Source organism: Prinia subflava, chromosome 25 (assembly GCF_021018805.1).
Source record: "Prinia subflava isolate CZ2003 ecotype Zambia chromosome 25, Cam_Psub_1.2, whole genome shotgun sequence".
Lineage (NCBI taxonomy): Eukaryota > Metazoa > Chordata > Aves > Passeriformes > Cisticolidae > Prinia > Prinia subflava.
In genome coordinates this window covers 284,509-303,382 of record NC_086271.1, presented here as the reverse complement: position 1 = coordinate 303,382, position 18,874 = coordinate 284,509, and the positions used below count along the sequence as shown (strand labels likewise).

At 40.9% G+C, this 18,874-nt stretch overlaps 2 protein-coding genes across 9 annotated transcripts in view; one reads left to right on the top strand and one right to left on the bottom strand.

Moving 5' to 3' along the window:
- Positions 1–18,874, top strand: part of LOC134561973 (uncharacterized protein C3orf26 homolog) — a 219,868-nt gene that overhangs the window by 152,599 nt on the left and 48,395 nt on the right. The window contains exon 1 of one of the 8 annotated variants that reach the window (XM_063419370.1): positions 17,401–17,506. The exons of the other annotated variants lie outside the window; for them this stretch is intronic. Within the exon in view, the coding sequence (XP_063275440.1) occupies positions 17,413–17,506 (94 nt within the window). The 5' untranslated portion in view covers positions 17,401–17,412. Of the gene's footprint in view, positions 1–17,400; positions 17,507–18,874 lie in introns of those variants that run through there. 8 annotated transcript variants of the gene reach the window in all.
- The window catches only part of LOC134561975 (filamin A-interacting protein 1-like), a 118,374-nt gene that overhangs the window by 81,291 nt on the left and 18,209 nt on the right, over positions 1–18,874 (bottom strand). The gene's annotated exons all lie outside the window — the stretch shown is intronic.

The window sequence follows — 18,874 nt, the reverse complement described above, 5'->3', positions numbered from 1 at the left end:
GTGTGCAGCATGCATGCGGTGACACTTTGTTCTCCGTTATAAATGCCAGTGTTTACAGTGGGACAAACCCTGCCATCCTGCCGTGGTTTGGGTTCTCTCCCTTGCAAGGCAAACCTTCCAGCAGGTGTGTTAGTCCTGACTGTGGTCTCTTCCTGTGGAGAGCAGATATGCCTGGCAGTTTTTCCCTGCTGTGCTCTTGTCTGCCACAAGCTTCACCTCAGAGGTAACATCTCTGTTACTGTGGATTCACACTTGCTTGTGTGGAGCTGGGAAAGGCTGTCCTGACCCCATTTATCCTCTGCCTTTTCCCAGAGCATCCTCCAGAGAGGACCAAAGTTTTTGCCCGTTTTTGGGAACTCACGCTCCGTGTTTTCTCTTCTGTGTTCCATCAGCGTTGGAAACCAGTGTAATGTTTGTTAGCAGTCTAGAGAAACTGAAGGATAACACTTACTTCATCCTGCATAGCTGTCTTTACAGAAATGAGCTGTGGCACCAAAAGAGACAGCCACCACCACTGCAAGCTCCACTACAATAATGCATTGTATAGACTCTTCTCACCTGCCCCCCAAAGCAGAAAAATCAAACATGATTTTGATTTCTTTTCAGCTTCTGCTGTAGCCTCAAACAGGAGTATGTGCAGCTGTCAGTGGTTCACTGAGAGTTCAACCCATGTTCAGGCTGCAGTTCAGGGTCTGCAAACCCCCGTTAAAATGCGTTTCAGAATTTCAGAAAGATGCAAAAAGAAGGCAAGGGTACCAAGATACCCTGATTAGAGTCCAGTCTAAAGGGGGAATTGCTGCTGATCTAGTGCATTTGTGTTTTATGAATCCAATAAGGTTGGATTATCTCAAGACTTATACAAGAAGCCAACAAATGAACCCCACAAATGAACCTTTTTGTTAACTCTCACCAGACATCTGCCCTTTATGGTTTTGGAAGCTTTTCTCTCCACCTTTCAGCTTAGTGTGCTGAAAGCTGGTTCTTATTCTTTTTCAAGCTGAGTTTGCATCAGTCCTGTGGCAAAGAGACTGTGTCCTGTTACCTTCCACTCATGACAGCCTCTAGGAGATGTTGCCACAGTAGAGGCATCCCCTCTGTACCTGTCAGCAGGGCTTATCCCTTTTGTGGATGCTTTCGCAGGTCAGGCCTAGGCTTGTTCCTGTGAACTATGCCATGAGATACCCCTTTCAAATTCCTCCCTAGGCTGGAGCTGGATCTGTGTGTGGAGGTGTCCCTGGAGTGTCAGGATCCCCGAGCTCTTGGTGCTACCAGGGTCCCTGCTCTGTCCCAAAGCACAACATGCAGGCAACAGCCAAACTGGGGCAGTTTCTTTCCCAAGTAACACCACTGGAGACCTGAAGAGATGTACATTGAGCAGGATGTGTAGGTGAAGGGGTGAATACAACCTTGTTGTTGTTGTTGCTTGTTCCCACAACAAAGTGCCCATGTGAGATGCTCCTACCAACTGCTCGTGGCCTTTGGAGTAGACAAGTCTCTCTTTCTGACTGCTCCTTCCATGCTTGGATCTCATCTCAGTCATCTGGAGGTGTGGGCCCTGATGGGAGAAGTGTAACTTTTTCTCTCATCTCTGTTTCTTGGGTTTTCAGGGTCTAGGGAAGGCAGAGCTCCCCTCAGTTAAAGCCTGAGTTCAGTCATTTGCAAATGGGAGCTTTTTAATTTTTATTGGTGTGTGGTTAAAGTGTCACGAGCTGCACATGTATCAGTTCTAAAACAAACACCTCTCTCATCCAGCAGAGGAATTGTGACCTCAGGAAGAACCAGATTCAAAAATAAGATTATCATTTTAATTCTCAGCTTACACCCTGCTCCCCTCAGGCTTTTGTGATGATGGCTGGAATTTCTTCACTGAGTGTAGGATGTCTATCAATAAACAGCGGTATTCTCCCAAACCAGAAACTATCCAATCCTACCCAAAGAGATTTAATGAAAGTGAAAGTGCAGAGAAGATGCAGGCAAACTGTATCTTACATTTTGGTCTTATTGCTGTGTCCTACCATATGACTTGGCTGTAGCAGTGGTGTGAAAATGCGTGACCTTTTCTGTAAAGCCGAATACGCTGTGGCCTCTGTGTTTACAGCAGATACAAGGAAAAGGTTTTGTCTTCAGGCATGTCTGTGCAGGGCCTAGAACACTTTTGGCTCTACATAAGAAATAATAATAATAATAAGGCCAAAACCCCTCTGCCAGCTAGTGAAATGAAAATGCTATACTTCACAGTTATGTCATTGGAGAATTATATTTCATTAGAGCTGATATTAAAAACCCTGATGTCAGTTGTGAAATGTGGCTGACTTCAAATTTGCAAAACACATAGGAAATTTTTTCGTAACGTGTTGTCGCTTCAGAAGTCTGGCAGTCCTTTAGGTTCACTCATAAAACTTTAGGCTCTCAGAAGGGGAAAACCCCAAGGCTATTTGCCCTAAGCTTTAAAAGCTTTGCTTTTACTAGCAAATGCCATTTTTACAAAGTATGTGCAAGTAATGTTCTGGATGCTTCAAACAGCAGCAGCTGTTAGGACTTTCAGGTTGGAGAACTGGATTAAGTAGTCATGAGAAGTAAGTTACTCTGGATGTTTAAATGGCAGCTCTTAGAAGTCAGTGAGCAGGGTAGAGAACAGCAGTCCAGACTGTTTCTGGTTATTAAATGCAAAAACGTGCCTGTTGTTTTGCCGGTTTCCCTTCCCCTTTGGTGGCTCACAGGCCTGTGTTACTGGGCAGGACTGTGTGCACAGCACTTGTGTTGAGTTGGTTCCAACAGGTTACTGAGCTGCAGAACAGTTTCCATGCAAGTTTTCACGAATTTATGAAGTACTTGTAAATCAGACTTGTGTGCTAGTCACAGTAAAGACATTAGGGGTATATGTGAGTATATGTACTAGCTCTTCTTTTTGCTTGCTATACAGTATTTAAATGTCCAGTGCAATATGTAAGATTATTTCTGTTACAGTTATATTTATTGTAGGAGATGGTAAATTGTGCTTGATTCTAGGAAGGATTTTCTGCTTTGGGTTTTTTGCTTAGATGTGGAGAACTTGTGAACATACATACATAGTCATTTGCTAATAGAAAAATATATTATGGTTAAACAAGCAAATCCACACTGTTTGTGGCTTGAAAATAGGATAATGACTAGATGTGTGTCCTTTTCTGCTTGGATACATCCAACTCCACACTGTTCTCCTTATTGAATGCTACCCTGGGCAGTAGCCACTGTCTGCTACATCCACTCAGAAGCTGTTTTGGTGCCGTAGCATCAAACAAGACTGACAGTGGCACAGTTCACGTGTGGGGGCTTTTTCCCTACACACTCTTGATTATAATCTCCTTTCTCTGCATTGAGTTTCTACCAGATTTTTAGAAGTTTGCTATTTTCAGGACTTCTCTCTCTCTTTTGAAATCTGGCAGCAGTGATAAGGGACAATATATGAGATACAATTGTAAAACATCCTGTGCAAGATTTTCTTTAGGAAGGAGTCTCCAATCAACCTGGTACAACCTTTATTACAGTTATATTTAATTATGTATAGCATTTCTTAAAATTCAGTGGAGTTAATGACACTAAAGTGGTGAATCTTAGTAATGTGAAAGCTGTTCAGTGGACAGACAGGGCTGAAATGCCACTTAATCCCTGGCTGGGCAGATGCAGCTGTTCCTTTTTTACTTTGTCAGCCTACTTGTGTGAGCAGGTCATTGTCCCTTTGTTGAGACAAAGGAGTGGGATGCTTGTGTGTAAGGGTTAGATCAGCCTGTGGGATCACGGTCTGGTTAAGGGAGTTTGTTTTTATCAGCACATTCTGAGGCCAGTGGAAACTAGATGGTTTGGATTATCAAAAGTCCCTGAAGTGTGCATATGTTCAGCTTGTCAGCTTCATGTACTTGGGGACTGTAAAATCAGTGACAAACCCACCTTTTCTTTTTTTTTTTTTTCCCCTTCTTGGCTTTTGTTCACTGGTTGGTTGATTTGGTTTCTTTTTATTTTGGTAAAAATAGTAAAGTCACTGAAACACTCTCTGGAAACAGAAACCATTCCCAGCTTTTATGGATGTGTGGTCAGCCGGCTCTTGCTCGTTCCCTTATAAGCAATATTCTTAACGGGAAGAAGTTGCTGCTATTTCAGGTCAGTGTGTTGTGTTTTCTTTTACAGTTGCCATGGCACTGGTAAGACAGGTAGGTTCTGTAGTTGTTTGTCTTGTTATAAGATGTGAATTTTATTTTCAGCACTGTATTTGCAGCATAATAGAGCGTGCAGTAATTTTCCATACTTCACCAAAGTTGCCCATGTTGGAGTTAATGCTTTGGCTTTTTTTTTCTTTTTTGTCCTTTAATGTTTCACGTGCCCACCTTTGCTGCACTACAGTCAATAGCTCCCACATACAGCCTTTGAATTTTGGATATTCTATAGCCTAGCGGATACTTAAGGTTAGAGACATTATGTCATGGTTGCAATCTTACATAAACACAAACCAGAGAGCCTAATCTAGTAGTTTTTTATACAGCTTAATAAATTTGGCTGAGCTACAGCTTATCTTCTGAGGGGGCGCCCAATATTGATTTAAAGACTTCAGATGATGGAGAATCTAACCAAGATTAACTGTAAGTTATAGCTACTAAATTCTACTGAGCTCTGTCAGTGTTTAAAAATGTAGCTTTACTTAAAATAAAAAACAACAGCAGCAACATTCATAGCCAAAATCTACCATTTCTCCTTGGTTTTCCTCATGTTTTCTCTTTTTTTTAGTGAGTTTTTCATCACACTGATTGGAATCAAATCTCGCAGTACTGCAGCTTCTACTTGTTGCTATTACAGAAATAATTTTAGGAGAGTCCGTGGGGTTTTGAAAGTAAATTTGACAATCTGAAGTGTGCTGGCATAATGAGAAATGAGTGGAGCCCAAGACGCACTGACACGGGCGCTGAGCCGCAGCTTTTCCCCGGTTCCTGTTCCTTTGATGACACCTCTCGTTGGCTCACTGAGAATCAGCTTGGACTGCCTGACTGTGAGATGAGTCTGTGATAAACAGACAGGAGACTGCAGTGAGGTGTCTGCAGGGGTCACAAGGCTCTCTTCTCCTACACGTGGCATTTGGGTGCAGTATAGTATTGAAGAAAGCCAGATTTTTTGTGTTGCTGTGTTGTGGTTAGCCAGATCAAGTAAAGCAAACCTGTCTTGTCTTTGCATCTCTTTGGCCTTGCCTTTTTAGTTGATTTGTTTGCTTGTGAGGGTTTTCTTTAGGTCTTTTTGTTTGTTTTTTGAAATAGCTGAAAAGACATGTCAGTTTTGGAGGAAATAGTGAAAGGAAAGAAGCCCATAGCTACCAAAACAAACTTGACTGCTGCTGAGTCATGAGAGAGTGGTAGACCTGTTCATCAAGTTGATTAGCAGGGCATGTGAGAAAAATGTAAGAGCATTTTCTGCTGTTACAGAGTGCTAGGTTTGAGAATAACAAAAATTAAACCTTTTCAGTTACAGCAGTGACACAGCCAGAGGCTGATTTGGAGGTGGCATCACTTACATATCCTTTTCACAAGGGATCTAAAACTTAATTAGGGAAGAGGGGTTCACAAAACACCCATCTCTCTGTTTAGTTGAATTTGCTTGTTGTTGGATAGTGTTTAGGGGCTTCTGAATTAAAAACAATTAAAAACTGTCTTGCTGCTCTCAGCTGTTGCATTAACCTTGCTGAAGTCATCCCTTAGTAGATACAAGGGCAAAGAAACTCTTTGCCAGCCAAAGGTATTTACAGAAGAGGGAGCTCGTGATTTCTGTCACACCTGTTTGCATCAGTATGCCCTCATGGCTTCTTTTCTTTTATGGTTCCACGAGATGAACAGAAGAGACTGTTTATCCTGGATACATATGCAAGAGTTACGTTTCTAAACTTGAGACTTTTCTGAAGTGATCAACTCTCATTCAAGCTAGTAGAACCTTGACTGAGAGTAAGAATTGACCCAAACTTAAGTTACAGGAGTGGCAAGTGGGCTGGCATCCTCTTTTTGGATGAGCCATTTCTCATCACAGATGTAATCTGAAGAGCACTGCCCTTGTTTTATTCTTCGTTCATATGCAGTTTGTAAGTCAGCTTTTGTACCCGATAAGAACATGTAGTCTTGAACCATTTAAAATTTTCCAGGATTTGGGGTTTATTACTGCTGTAAAAGACTTCCATAACAGACTTCCTTCAGCTGGTAGTTTGTATTTATTTTATGCTTATTATTTTGAAATTGATACTCATCACTGCCATTTACTGACAAACTATGAAACGAGCTTTCAATTAATCAGTATGCTGTTTTTGTTGAGCGAGATCCTTCTTAATTGTCTGTTTTCTTTTCTTGCCATATACATCTTCTTTCCATGATACGTATTTATTTTAAGTGGTATAAAAATGAAGAACTCAACTTCTTCAAGAGCTATGTAACAAAGAGACAGTGAGTGTAAATCAATGCCATTATATGCTGGCAGTTAAGAAGTTAAATAAGTTTCCAATTCAAGAAACAAGGTGGGAAGGTTGTCTGGAGACACCTGGGGCTGTGTCCTTCCAGGAGCCACAGGTCAGCAGGGTACCCCCTGGCACATGGGATAAGCAGGTGCCACACAGTACCTGGGCCCTGTGGGGCTTACAGCCAGTGCTGCTGCTGCTGCCTTTGCTATGTACAACTTCATGTCCCTGCATTCCCAAAATTTGCCTTCCAAACTGTACCTCAGAGAACACCCTCCTCGGCCTAATGCTATAGGTGCCATTAAGGACCGTGATGTAACTTTTTAGCAGAATCTGTAGTCAGTGCTGGAAACCAAAAGAGCATCAGAGTGAAAAATGTTTTGGCTCCTTAACTTAAATGCTAACGTCAGCTCAGCTGAGCTCCCAGATTCCCATTTGGCAAGGGACAGATTACATAAGCAGCAGTAATTTTCCCCGTGCTTGGAAAGAGTTGGTTGAAATGCTTAGCAACTCCCCACAAGTGCAGCAGGCTGCTGCCTGCAGTGCTTGGTCAGAACGCAAAAATACCTCTTGGCAGGAGCGTGGTCAGGGAGGCCTGCCTGCTCTGCTGGCCACCACTCCTGTTCTCCCAAGGGATGTGCTGGACTAGCTGAACGCATCCTGTGTGGCAGAGCCAGCTTGGGAGCACTGGGTGAGGCCAGCCTGAAGGTACCCATGGTTAGGGTGAATGTTCAGTGAGGTTTGTGGAGTTCTTTGCCTGAGAGTAAACTAAAAGTTTTTTTAAAAATCAAGAGACAAATGCTTAATTATTCTCCTAAAGCGAGAGGGATTGGCATTTGTAAAATTCACCGTCGCATATGTTTGGAATTTATTTTCATGCCCTCTGTGAGGATTGTTTTGTCTAATCTCAAGTGCCTCTGTTTTGTACTTCTAATACGGATGCCATTAATTCTTCCTCTAAATTTTACCGAATGTTCACTAGGAAGGGCAGATGTTCACCAATTACACAAAAATAGATTAATTGAAAAGGAAAAGAAATGTGAAGGTAGGGCAGGGCATTTTAGTTGCCAGGTCACGCTTGTATGGAACAATCTGCTGCATTTTGTGAGCACAAAGGAAGACAGAGAATCCCAACTGGTACCCTGCCCTGGACACCTCCCAGGCATCACTGGGACCATCGGCCCAACAAAGTCCCACCTCCACAGGCCCAGATGGGCACAGGGTCACAATGACAGGCAGAAAACTAACTAAAGACACAAAGGAAGGGACACCAGGCCTAGAGTCCTTTCCAGGACTGTCTGAGGAGAACCTCAGCCCCAGAGTCCAGATCTGAAACCCATCAAGATGAGTCAGTGCTAGAGCACTTTTTGGAGATACCTGGATATGTGTGTGACAGTCTGTGCCAGCAGCTGGAGTGGGCTTGTTTGTCTGGTGCCAGCAGCTGGGAGCACTGGGATCCAGAAGTGGCTGCTGGGCAGACTGAGCCCAGCAGCTGAAGGAATCTGTGTTGCCCATGTGTGTGGACATGTATATTTACACACACATGCATAACAAGGCCACGTGGATGCACATCAGACAGACTTTCTGACTCGCAGAGCGCTTCCCGCTCAGGCAGGGAGGGGCTGTGTTCCCTGCGGGCTGCACCTGGGGCTGTGCAGCCTCAGCTCTTCTGACAGCACTCTCAGATCAGGCCTGTTCCACTTATTCTCCTAAGGAGAGCCACCTAAACTCAAGCAGATGAGGAACATGCAAACTGAAATTTTTTAGAGCCTGGTAGCATGTGTGTTTTTAGACTTTGTAGGGTACCAGGTGAGCAGCAGGAGCTCGAGTTAGTGGTATGGATATGCATTGAAGGAAAATAATGACCAAACAAACTTTTTTGAGCATTGCCAAGCAGTGACATCCAACTCTGCTTCCTTGAAGCCTTTTCATTCCCCTGTGAAAGGATGGCCTTTAGTAACCTTCTTACGCCCCTGTGCCTTGGAGTTCTGAGTATTTCTCATAATGCTGTAATCTGTGTCCAAAATACTTGGATAAGAGGATTAGTAACACTGCATCAGAGCTTCCATCTCTGCATGGACACCATCATAAAATTCAGTGCAAAAGATGCAAATAAAATCTGACAGTAAATTCCAAAGATTGTTTTAAAAAAACAACTTCTAAAAAGTGGTGCTTATTTTGCAGCTGGATGTCATCACCTCTTTCCTTTATCATTGGTCAGTTTGGCTTGTTAGAATTTGCCTAGTGGCTAGGTTTTATTCACCGCTGCTCGTGTAAAACCATCTATTAATCACAGTTACTTTCCTTTGAATTTTAGAACCTTGCTGGTTTCGATGACCCATATATCATGCATTTTTAAAAGTTAAAATTAAAAGCCGTTCCCTTGCCCCAAAACAAGTTTCTAACTTGACTTTTCCTCCATTTGAAAAACTTACAGCAGTTCAGTTGGGAAAAAGATGGAAAAAACAGGCTTGTGTGAAGAAAATAAAACTAATTACTCAGGTATCACGAGAGGGGAAATCTGATGAGGCAGATACAACCTAAATTGGGATTTGAACAAGCTAGCAGCTGCAGAAGATGGATCAGTTTCTATGTTTTAGTGCAAATAAATGGCCAAGGCTGAAGTTTTATGTCTTTAGCAGAAGACAACAGCCCGAAGAGCTCGATGGAGGAGGTAATATGGAAGAAGAATGGCTTTCATCATTACTTTAGGAGAAGGAAGCAGTAAATCTGCAGCATTGATTTTAGTGCCATATGAGGTGCACTCACCCATGCTTGCTTGCTGAGATCACATGAGATGCCTAAGTGTGTTTTATGATAACACACATTCTTGAGGGCTTTGTGGAGGGCTTTGTGTAAGCTCCTATGTAAGAATCCTTTAGTGCTGGTCTGTCTGTTTCATACAATCCTATCAGGTGCTGAAGTTAAATTTGGCTCCTGCTTTTGAAAGGTTTTGATGATGGAATGGTTGATGATCATGATGCCTGGAATCTGTGAGCCATGACCTCTGGAAAAGTGTTATTTTGAAGCTTGTCTTTACATTGATACTAAAACCATTGAATTTGGTAACTGAAGCAGCATTTGTTTTTATTCTAGCAATGGAAGCTGGATTTAGAACATTGTTTTTATAGTGATTAAGAAATCCCTCAAGGAGGAGCCCTACAACATCTTACTTAAAGGGGTAACTTCTTGTTATGTTACTCAGCTCTCGTTTAACTCAGATGATTGTGCGGATTTTGGATTAGCAAGGCTGCTCCCAACACCTTCTGGTGCATCAAATGGTTGTGGAAGGTGTAAGTGCAGAGTAAGGACTCATCTACTGACAGAGCCCACTGCTCCTTAAAACCTGCACTGCTTCCTACAGAAATCTGACCACTTGGGTTTTTTCAAAGGATAATATGGCATGTGTGTGCTTTATCCTAATTTTATACATGGTTAGCTTGATTATGTTTTAGTCTTTTGTGGTCATCTTTTCCCAGTTTATCTGCATAATTAAAAATTTGCTTGAAACACTTCTGCACTTTCAGTTACCACTGACTAGTGCTGAAGCTAAACCATGCAGTAGATCTGATTGGGGCAAGCTGACTTTTGTTTTTTTAATATTCTCCTGAAGTGTTTTGTCTTCAGTGTATTAAAATATAAGAAATTATAAACCAGTAGCGGTCAGTTGGTTTGTTTGTGGTGTACAATTGATGTTAGTTGTCTCTCCAACAAACACAGCTTCAGTGATCTACAAATAAATTACCCCAGTTTTCAGGGCCAATAACCAAAATCAAGGAATTCTGTTTTCTTCTGGAAAAGCCATAGAAAGAAACTTCTAAATGAAAGAGCCAAATTAAATATTAGCATCCCTTGGAAGCAAATAACTATTCAAAATATGCAATAAAACCTGCAGTTATAGTTACAAGATTATCTAATTAACTTTCATTTATATTTTGCAGATGCATTTAAGGCCTGTTGAGGCAAGTCCAGCCATTTGCAGAAATTTAGGAACTTATTTATTTCCTGATTGAGTTTCTTGTTTTGGTCATTTTGATTTCGGGGGGATTTGGGTTTCTTTTTTTAAAAAAAAGCTTGTTAGGTATCAGTATTTTCTCTGAGGAGTTAAGAAATAGTGTTCAACTTACACGTGAAGATCTAAAATGATGCTTTAGATTTATTGGGGGAAAGACTGGCTTAGCTATTTAGAGGAAAACAACTGACCTCCAAATTTGTGAATTCAGTTACTTTGAGAAAAGTCTGCTATGTCTGATGTGGTGTGTATTTATGTGTGGTGTGTATTTATGTGTGGTGTGCTATTTTATGATGCTAAGATCTGCTTGTAAAATACCAAGAGAGTGGGAAGGTAGAATACTAAATAAGAAATACCAAAGGATGTGAAATTTTAATTTTGGAAGAAAAGTTTCAACATCAGGTGCTTGTGAAAATACGCAAAAAGTTTTACCTTAGTACATATATTGAGGAAGTCTAATGTCAGATTCCTTCTGTGTTTTTTAATAGATAAGTGTCTGTGACTAGAAAGAAAGTTCTGAATTCCACAAAATCAGTAGGAAGTTTGCCACTGAATTCCGTGTGACTAAGATTTGGCTTTTGCTGTTCGTGGCACTCAGGCTGGATTCCTTTCTTAGTCACACTGGTGAAGCCCCACACTGTTTGCTGGTCACTGGTTGTAATCCACAGCGGTGGGTTGTGCACAGCAGAACCCTCCAAACAGGTGAAACATTTAATAAGGAAAGCTTTGGAACCATTGGCTCTGCTGGGGCCAAGTCTCAGGCCATCTCACCAGCCAAAGAAAGGCCAGGCATTCCTTAGCATAGCACAGAGAAACAGAGAACTTCATTGATCAAAACCAGCCTTTTAAACTTCAACCAGGAATCGCTTAAGCATAAGTACAAAATATGCTTCAAATTTGTCTGCTTTCCCTTTTCTTGTGGATCAGCAGTGAAGTGTTAGTTCAGATGTTTCTAGGAAGACCCAGCTTTATTTCAGATGTTTGTTGTGAGTCTGCACTGTCCCTCTGGACAGGTCTCTGTGGGCAGAAGAAGATGGAGTTTCTGCCATTGTGGAATTCTCCAAGTGGGTCCAACACAAAGGCCATTTCCAACCTAAATGATTCCATGATCCTTTGACGTTTTGTCAATGTGATAGCCAAAGCAAGCAAGTGGTTATAATTTGTCCCTTTCACTTTCGCCATTAACTAAGAGAATGGAATTGATAGACACATTAATTATTCTGTTACATTCTTTCCAAAAGAAAAATTCCCAGATCACAGTAATTTCATGGAAGTATTGCAGCAATGCTTTTTAATCAGAAATCTTAATGGCAAGAAGATGGAAACTACTATCCATATTGGGAGAGCATAGCAGACCACCAGACATCAAGAAATAGCCATAATAGGAATTTTGGTTTATAGTCTTTTTAGTTTGAAGCCAAGAGATCTAACAATCCTGTTACACAACATACTTACGCACTTTGCTAAGTTTTGATCATTAGACTCCCCGTGGAGTTTGAAAGAAAGGAAATAAAAAGCCCATGACACTAGTTTTGTTGACCCTCTTCCAACCTGCTAACAGCCCTTGTTATTTTTTATTGTTTAGGAAAAAAAATATAAAAATTGTCTTGCAAGAGCGTGGGATTCCAGCTATTCAGCAAAAGATAAAAATTCTGAATATTTTATAGGATGTGAATTGCTGGAACTAGAGGCTGTGAAATTTGCACTCTGGTTTTTGAAACACAGCTTCAGACAGTTGCCAGTGAAATACATTCAAAAATGTGCTTTACCTAGAATTGTAAATGAATCTCACAAGGCAAGGCTTTAAATAACCTGTGTCATAGAGTCCCTGTGGTTACATGTGAGAATACTTCGTAATGCTGGGTTCAATCTACTACATGACTGGCAGAGCTTCAGAAATACAGTGCTTTGGAAAATCACATTAAATATTTTCCCATGCTTCAGTTGACTCTTAAAAGTCTTCTGAAACACAAAAGAAATTATTAGTCACTGCAAGAACATGTAATGGATCTAACTGCTGTATTGCTTCATTTTTCGCATTTATTTTATTTAGCCATAAGCATATGTATTGGCACTATTTGAAGACTTCGGTCAGGATTTCTTTGCACCAATAGAAAAGCTCCTATTTAAGTCAAAGGCACAGTAAAGACCCCCAGTAGGGCAGCTGAGCTAATAAGGTTGAGGTGTGAGAGAGTTGTGAATGATCAGGACATTCACAATGGATGGGGAAAGTTGCCAGATGCAGGATGAGAAACTAGGGAGAAAACAAGAACCAGTTTTATACTAGGTTACACAGCGATGCAGAGCTGGTACAATTACATACTGTAGACCTTTCTTTACTGCTTTTTTGGGTGTTCCTCCCATGTCTTCATCATCCTTCCTAACAAAATGGATGGCAATTCACTTCCTTCACAATATCACAGTTTCATCCTGGAGCTTTTTAACTGGATGAACCAGGCAAGATGCTGCAGTAGAAAAAGGTTTGTGAAATACCACATCATTTGAGGTTTTAAAACATAAATGAGACATTTGCCTACCTGGATCTGAATGCACTTGCCTGCTGCATGACCTCAAAGTCCTGACATGATGCAAGATGTTTGTAGCCTACAATTTATTTAGGTAAGTGCTACTTCCTTAGGAGGGCAATTTATTGGTTTTATGTGACAAGCAGGTCAGAGCTGTGCAGAGTCTTAGACAATGAGCTGTGTCTCTCTGTCACCTCTGAATGAGAGATAGAAAAATCCCACCAAATTAACCTGTAGGGTTTTCCCTCCACCCCTTGTTTCTTCTTGGCTGCCAGAGGTGGTGGATCTCTACAGCCCTTGCCAAGGAGTGTTCAGAGGGTGTTACTGTGAGCCAGCTGTGGAGAGCTCCTCTTTACATGTAACGTCAAGTCAGGCTGCAAACCTCACCATCTTTTTTTACTGCAAAGGCATCTTAAGGAGATGGAGTTCAAAGGCAAGTTAAAAGTAGAGTGAAGCAGCCCTGTTACAAGAAAACATTAGCTATACACAAGATTGTTAAAGACTCTGTGAATGTATTTTTTTTTGTCTGTAGTTTGAATGAAATATTCAAATGAGGCTTGGCCTCAAAATGAAGCAGTTAAACAAAACCCATCAAACTATACTTCCTTGTCTCTTTTAAGACAGATATCTATTTTTCTGCTTTTTTATTTAGGATGTGTTTTAAACTGCTTGCTATATTTCCCCAGGATTTTAATTTGGTTTGGAATAAAATTTTCAGATGGAAGGACTGTCTTACTCTTCTGAATTAAACGTTGCGTAATGAAACTGCTCAGGGCTCATGCACTGAGTAATAGCTGTACTGTTGCTTTGTTCCTACATAATTATATTCACTTACTTTGTCAGTGGCTATAGAAAAAATTAGTCCGTTTATTTAGATTTTGTGTTTGAAATGTCTGCTATTCCTACTGACTGCATGATTTGTAACTCCACATTCCTCACCACTGTGCCAATAGAAGAAGTGTCATTTCTGGTTTGGGATAAAACTGTTGTTTCCAAATGGTTATATCAAAACAGCTGAATGAATTCTTTAGACAATCAAGGGTAGGATCTCATGAATTTACTTTTAATTTAAAAATGTGTGCCCACTTTAGAGCAGTTGCTTTTAGTGGACTGTGCAAACAGGCAAAAACTGAGGGGAGCTATTGAACCGCTCACTACCTATCCTGGAGTTATAAAAAAAAATCCAAACCTGTAAATTATTTGGAAGAAAAACTACAGAACAGAGAATATTCTGCCAGATGATTATATATGGGTACTTGGGAGTGTTGTAAGCACATTATGTTGGACTAATGTTGAGGGTCACCTGAGAAGGAAAGCTGCTGGAGTTCTATCCCTTAGTGTCCCTGTGCATGGAGAATCCTGCTGGCACTCTTGACCCCTGGCAGTGGAAGTTCAGTAGATCACTGGCCATGTAAAATCAGCTCATCGCAGGAATTTGTCCTAACAGGCTGCTAATCTTTTAAATTTGGTAATCAAACGATTGCCACTCTAAACTGTGCTTGGTAGGGAAAAGGCATATTCTCTGTAAAGTGTATCCTAGGCAACACAGAAGAGACTAATTGCTCAATGTTCTATCTATACATGGGGATAGGAGTGTTTCCTTAGTTTTAGGCACTGACTGTGTTCAGCAGTGCTTGTGATTAACTTCTGTGGGGAATATAGACAGTAGAGAGGCCCTTGGATCCTTACCTGAAAATGCATAATTTTGAGCTATTTTGCATCTGGAAGGAAGGAAGTTCCAAATTTTGAGGTCAACCATATTAACAAACCTCTCTAGATATATTTTTAGTTCATGGAATGAAAGTCAGATTTGGCTGGTGAAGAATGTGTTTCCTTCTGCTAAGTGTGTTAGCTGATACTCTATTACAGAATGAAGTGTTTTCTTTCCCGTTTTTCTTGCAGCTGGCAAAGTGTAAAACTTCCAGTTTGCACTTGGCCCCAGAGAAGACTTTCCCCTGCTTTCTCCTCAAATTTCTGTATGTAGCTTGTCAGTAGCTTTTATGGTATTGTGGAAAAGTCACTGTTATTGTGAAGAAATGGAAAAATTGCTAATTCTTGTATAGATTCAAAGTAGCAGATGTTTGCTATTGTCTTCTCAAGAATGAAATTTAATTGCTACATGCTACTAGACTTTAGGATCGTCAAGGGAACATTATCTCACTATAAAAATAATTAAAACCTTCTTTCAGGATAATGCACGTGTGGCTAATATAAATGTTGGCCACAGGCATTGCATCTGGGGATTTTATGATTGAAGGTATTTTTTGAATGCCACGTTGTGATCTCATGTCTGTGGGTATAATTCCATTGACTTCAGCTGAAACTGTTCTGTTCTCATCTGTGAGATCACAGTTCCTAAAACCCAATTCCTAATATTTTTATCATGTTCTATGCCCATCTCTTAGAACATGAGAACATGGAAGTGGAGCAACTTGTGAGTCCATTGGGTTTTCAGAATGGTGCTTTGAGCTGGGTTTATTTCAGTAATATGTAGAATTATAAAGCCAGGGGGCCAGAGCAGCGAGTTGGCCTTGAGATGCCCTGGACTATGTGTCTGTGCTCTTGCAGAACCTACTGTAAATGTTTACAGTTTTTAATGTGTGGATTCAAAACCAAGAGCTTCTTTGTGCTCTGGTGCTGTACCTGACAATAGAGATTCATGTGTCTTATCAGCTTTTGAATAGAATTCCAGATTTTTATGAATTAGGTGTTTCCAGCACCAGGCTAATACCCAGATATCAGTGTAGTACAGCTTGGCTACATCAAGAGAATTATTTTTTGTTAGCTGAGTGTGAGACTTTGGCTGCATTAGATGCAACTGACCAAAAGCTGTTTTTCTTCCTTTCTAGGGTCCTAAAAAGTATGATTTTTTTTGGTACTGGAAAAGACAACTTTTTTTTTCTAAAAACTGGCACCTATTGTAAAAGACTGAGTTAGAGGCATGTCCAGTTTTCTAGAATTGTGATCGATAAGTACATTAAAAAGGACATGCACCTCTTTGAGTTGCTGACATTATATAAGCACTGAGTATTATACTTTTAAAATTATTTCTTCCTTAGTTGTTAATTTGCCTCTAAGGGAACAAAACAAAAAAAACGTTGATCTCAGAGTAGTGAGTAATCCTCAACTGCTTGGAGTAAATTGCAGCATACTGGGGTGGGGAGTGGCAGGGGGAGAAATATTTAGGGGAGATCACTGTAAATCTGTTTAACCCAAGCAAAAGCCTTATTCTTGGAGTAGTTGCTCTGTGATGTTGCCCTGATATGGTTGTTCTGGTTTAACTTGGTCTCAAGGCCAGTTTGGTGGTAGATGACCAATAGACCAATGCAGGACTTGCCTTGCTTGCAGTGCAGTCCACACGAGCCTGTCACAGACTGTGGGTGGAGAGCAGTGCCAGCTGCCTTCATCTATGGATCCTAATGCTGCAAATACTGCAGCTCAGGCAGCTGAGGCTCCTGTGATTTAAGGCCTAGAGATACATGTCCTTGAGGTCATCACTGTAGAAAAACAGTGAAAAGATTTGCATGAAAGAACGTGGCTCGCTGCATTGATAGGTGTGAAATTCTGGGCCCATCATATGCATCTTCTGCTTTTTTACTATACTGTTGGTGTTTCTCAAACCTTTATTTCCCGGTTAATTTCCCCTGAATGTCTGCAGCATGTTACAAGGATAAGCTTCAGTATCAGAGAATATTTAAATTCATACTTTAAAAAGTAGATTTCTTTCTCATATTTAGGGGGAAACTTGGGTGAGACTCATCTGCATGGGATAGATCTCAAAGTGGACAAAAGCTGAAATGTTTTGACACCGGTCTCAGCAGAGAGGATGTAGGTTGGGGACTTTCAGAAGTGCTCATAAGGAGCTTGATTTTCTACCCGCTGAAATGTGTTGTTTGTTTTGGAAGTTTTTGTTGCTGTTTTTCTTCTACTGACTTCTCTAGGAATGGACTTGAACCAAACTAATTCTTAGTATTCTAATGTAGTGGCCATGTTTCTTGAAGGACATTGGATACCTGGATCTCTAGTTCTCTCTGTACCTTCACTAGTGTATGTGTCCACATGCACTACTAGTGTGGATTTTCCTGTGGCCTGTTCCTCCTGTGCTCCCTCATTGGATCCACGTACTGCTTTAACCCCAGCACGATTTGTATGTGGGGCTTGTGTTTTAAATTTCTCTGAATAAGTGGTTTTAATTCCTGCTAAACGTTGTTTACTTCCTGCCTATGAATAATAAACCCTCAATGTCTGTTTTTCATATACTGTTTCAGGAACCTCATGCGATCCTAAATGGAATGCCCTAGGGAACAGCAGATGAGGTCAGCCCTGCTGCTTACTTATCTTGGGATTCAGCCCTTCCGCCCTTGTTCTTCAACAGTCACAATCTTGGTTCTAAGCCACTATTGAAAGGTGAAGATCCCATGGAGAGCCCACAGAGTCCACCTGGAGCTGGTGTTGTTGCTGTGGGGGGAAGGCCATATTTCAGAAGGGAGCCAGCATCCTCAGGGGCATTTGGTAACTTCTTGCACTCTGAAGTACGGGTGATGAATTTTTTCCTTTGATGAGGATCAGGTGGAATTTCAAATATATTCACTGCTCTTGGGTTATGTATTAACCTGTATCTCCATCCTTGATCTAGAGCATACTGAAGGGTGAGATGCAGTACTTTGAAGAGCATAGTGGCTGAGCAAGCACTGAGAGAGGAGGGCACTCAGCCACTCTTTGAAATGATTGCTCATGTTTCTGCTTTTTCTGATTGGTAACTTGAAGTTTTTTCTCATGTGGTGACTTCATTGTTCTCTATTTATTGCACATCTTAACTGTATTTTAAAAGAACTTGAGCTGATGCCAGGATCAACATGTCTGAGCAGTTTGATGCAACTTAGGTAGCTTTAGGTCTGAAATCATATGGAAAACATTGCTTTAGGGACTAAAGTCTTAAATATTATACCAGCAGGAGTTTCTGTAGAGATCTCAAGAGAACTGGGCAAGTAATTCTCTAGAGTTGACTACAATAGCTTTTGTTATCAGCTTTATAAACTTCGGGATTAAATATAGTGAGTTTTTTGGAACAAGTGTATTGGGGATGGGATAGGGGGATTAACTTGGCATGGAAGGTAACATTCTGCAGAATATTGATTCAACACAATGCTGAATAACAGGTTGCTTAAATTACATTATCACTAGGAGAATGTATTCTGATTCCACTTGCAATTAAACATACTAATATACAAAAAAGTATTTTTCCAGCTAATCCCCTATTTTTTCTCTTGAATACTTTTCTTATGGCTGTTGCAGATTTCAGAAACCAATTGGAAGGAAGTAACTGACTTTGTTTTAGAAGTGATCCTGCACAGTATCTTGTCTGCAGATAGCTGACTCCCTCCATAACAGCAGAGCTCTTCGTTTCTTGGCACATCCATTAAGAACAGTCATGCCTCCAAAAGCTTTGCTCTTTATTGAGTGTTTGGAAGACTTGCTCCCAGTCTACATGGGTGAGAAGCAGTCTTGCTTGGAACAGATTTGTATCCACAGCTTCCTCCAGTCAGGCAGCTGTAAATGCTCTGGGTACCTCTCAAAGTATCTGGCCTTTCTGGATGGGCAATCTAAAGGAATTGTTACCCTGTACTGTACCCTATTGGCTGCACACATTCCTGTGTCACACTGCCTTGGGGCCTCACTCTGGACCTGAACTTCAAAGGAGAAGTATAAAAATTAGGAAGTCTAATATGTCATGAAAAACCACTTCTGGAGACAGAAAATATCTAACTTCATGTTCTTGCCTAGTGTTCAGCATATTCCAGTTCCCAGGAATGTTTTCATCATCCACGTTTAGCTATTGCTTTAGCTTTTTAAAGCCTTGCATAGGGGGATAAGGTGGAG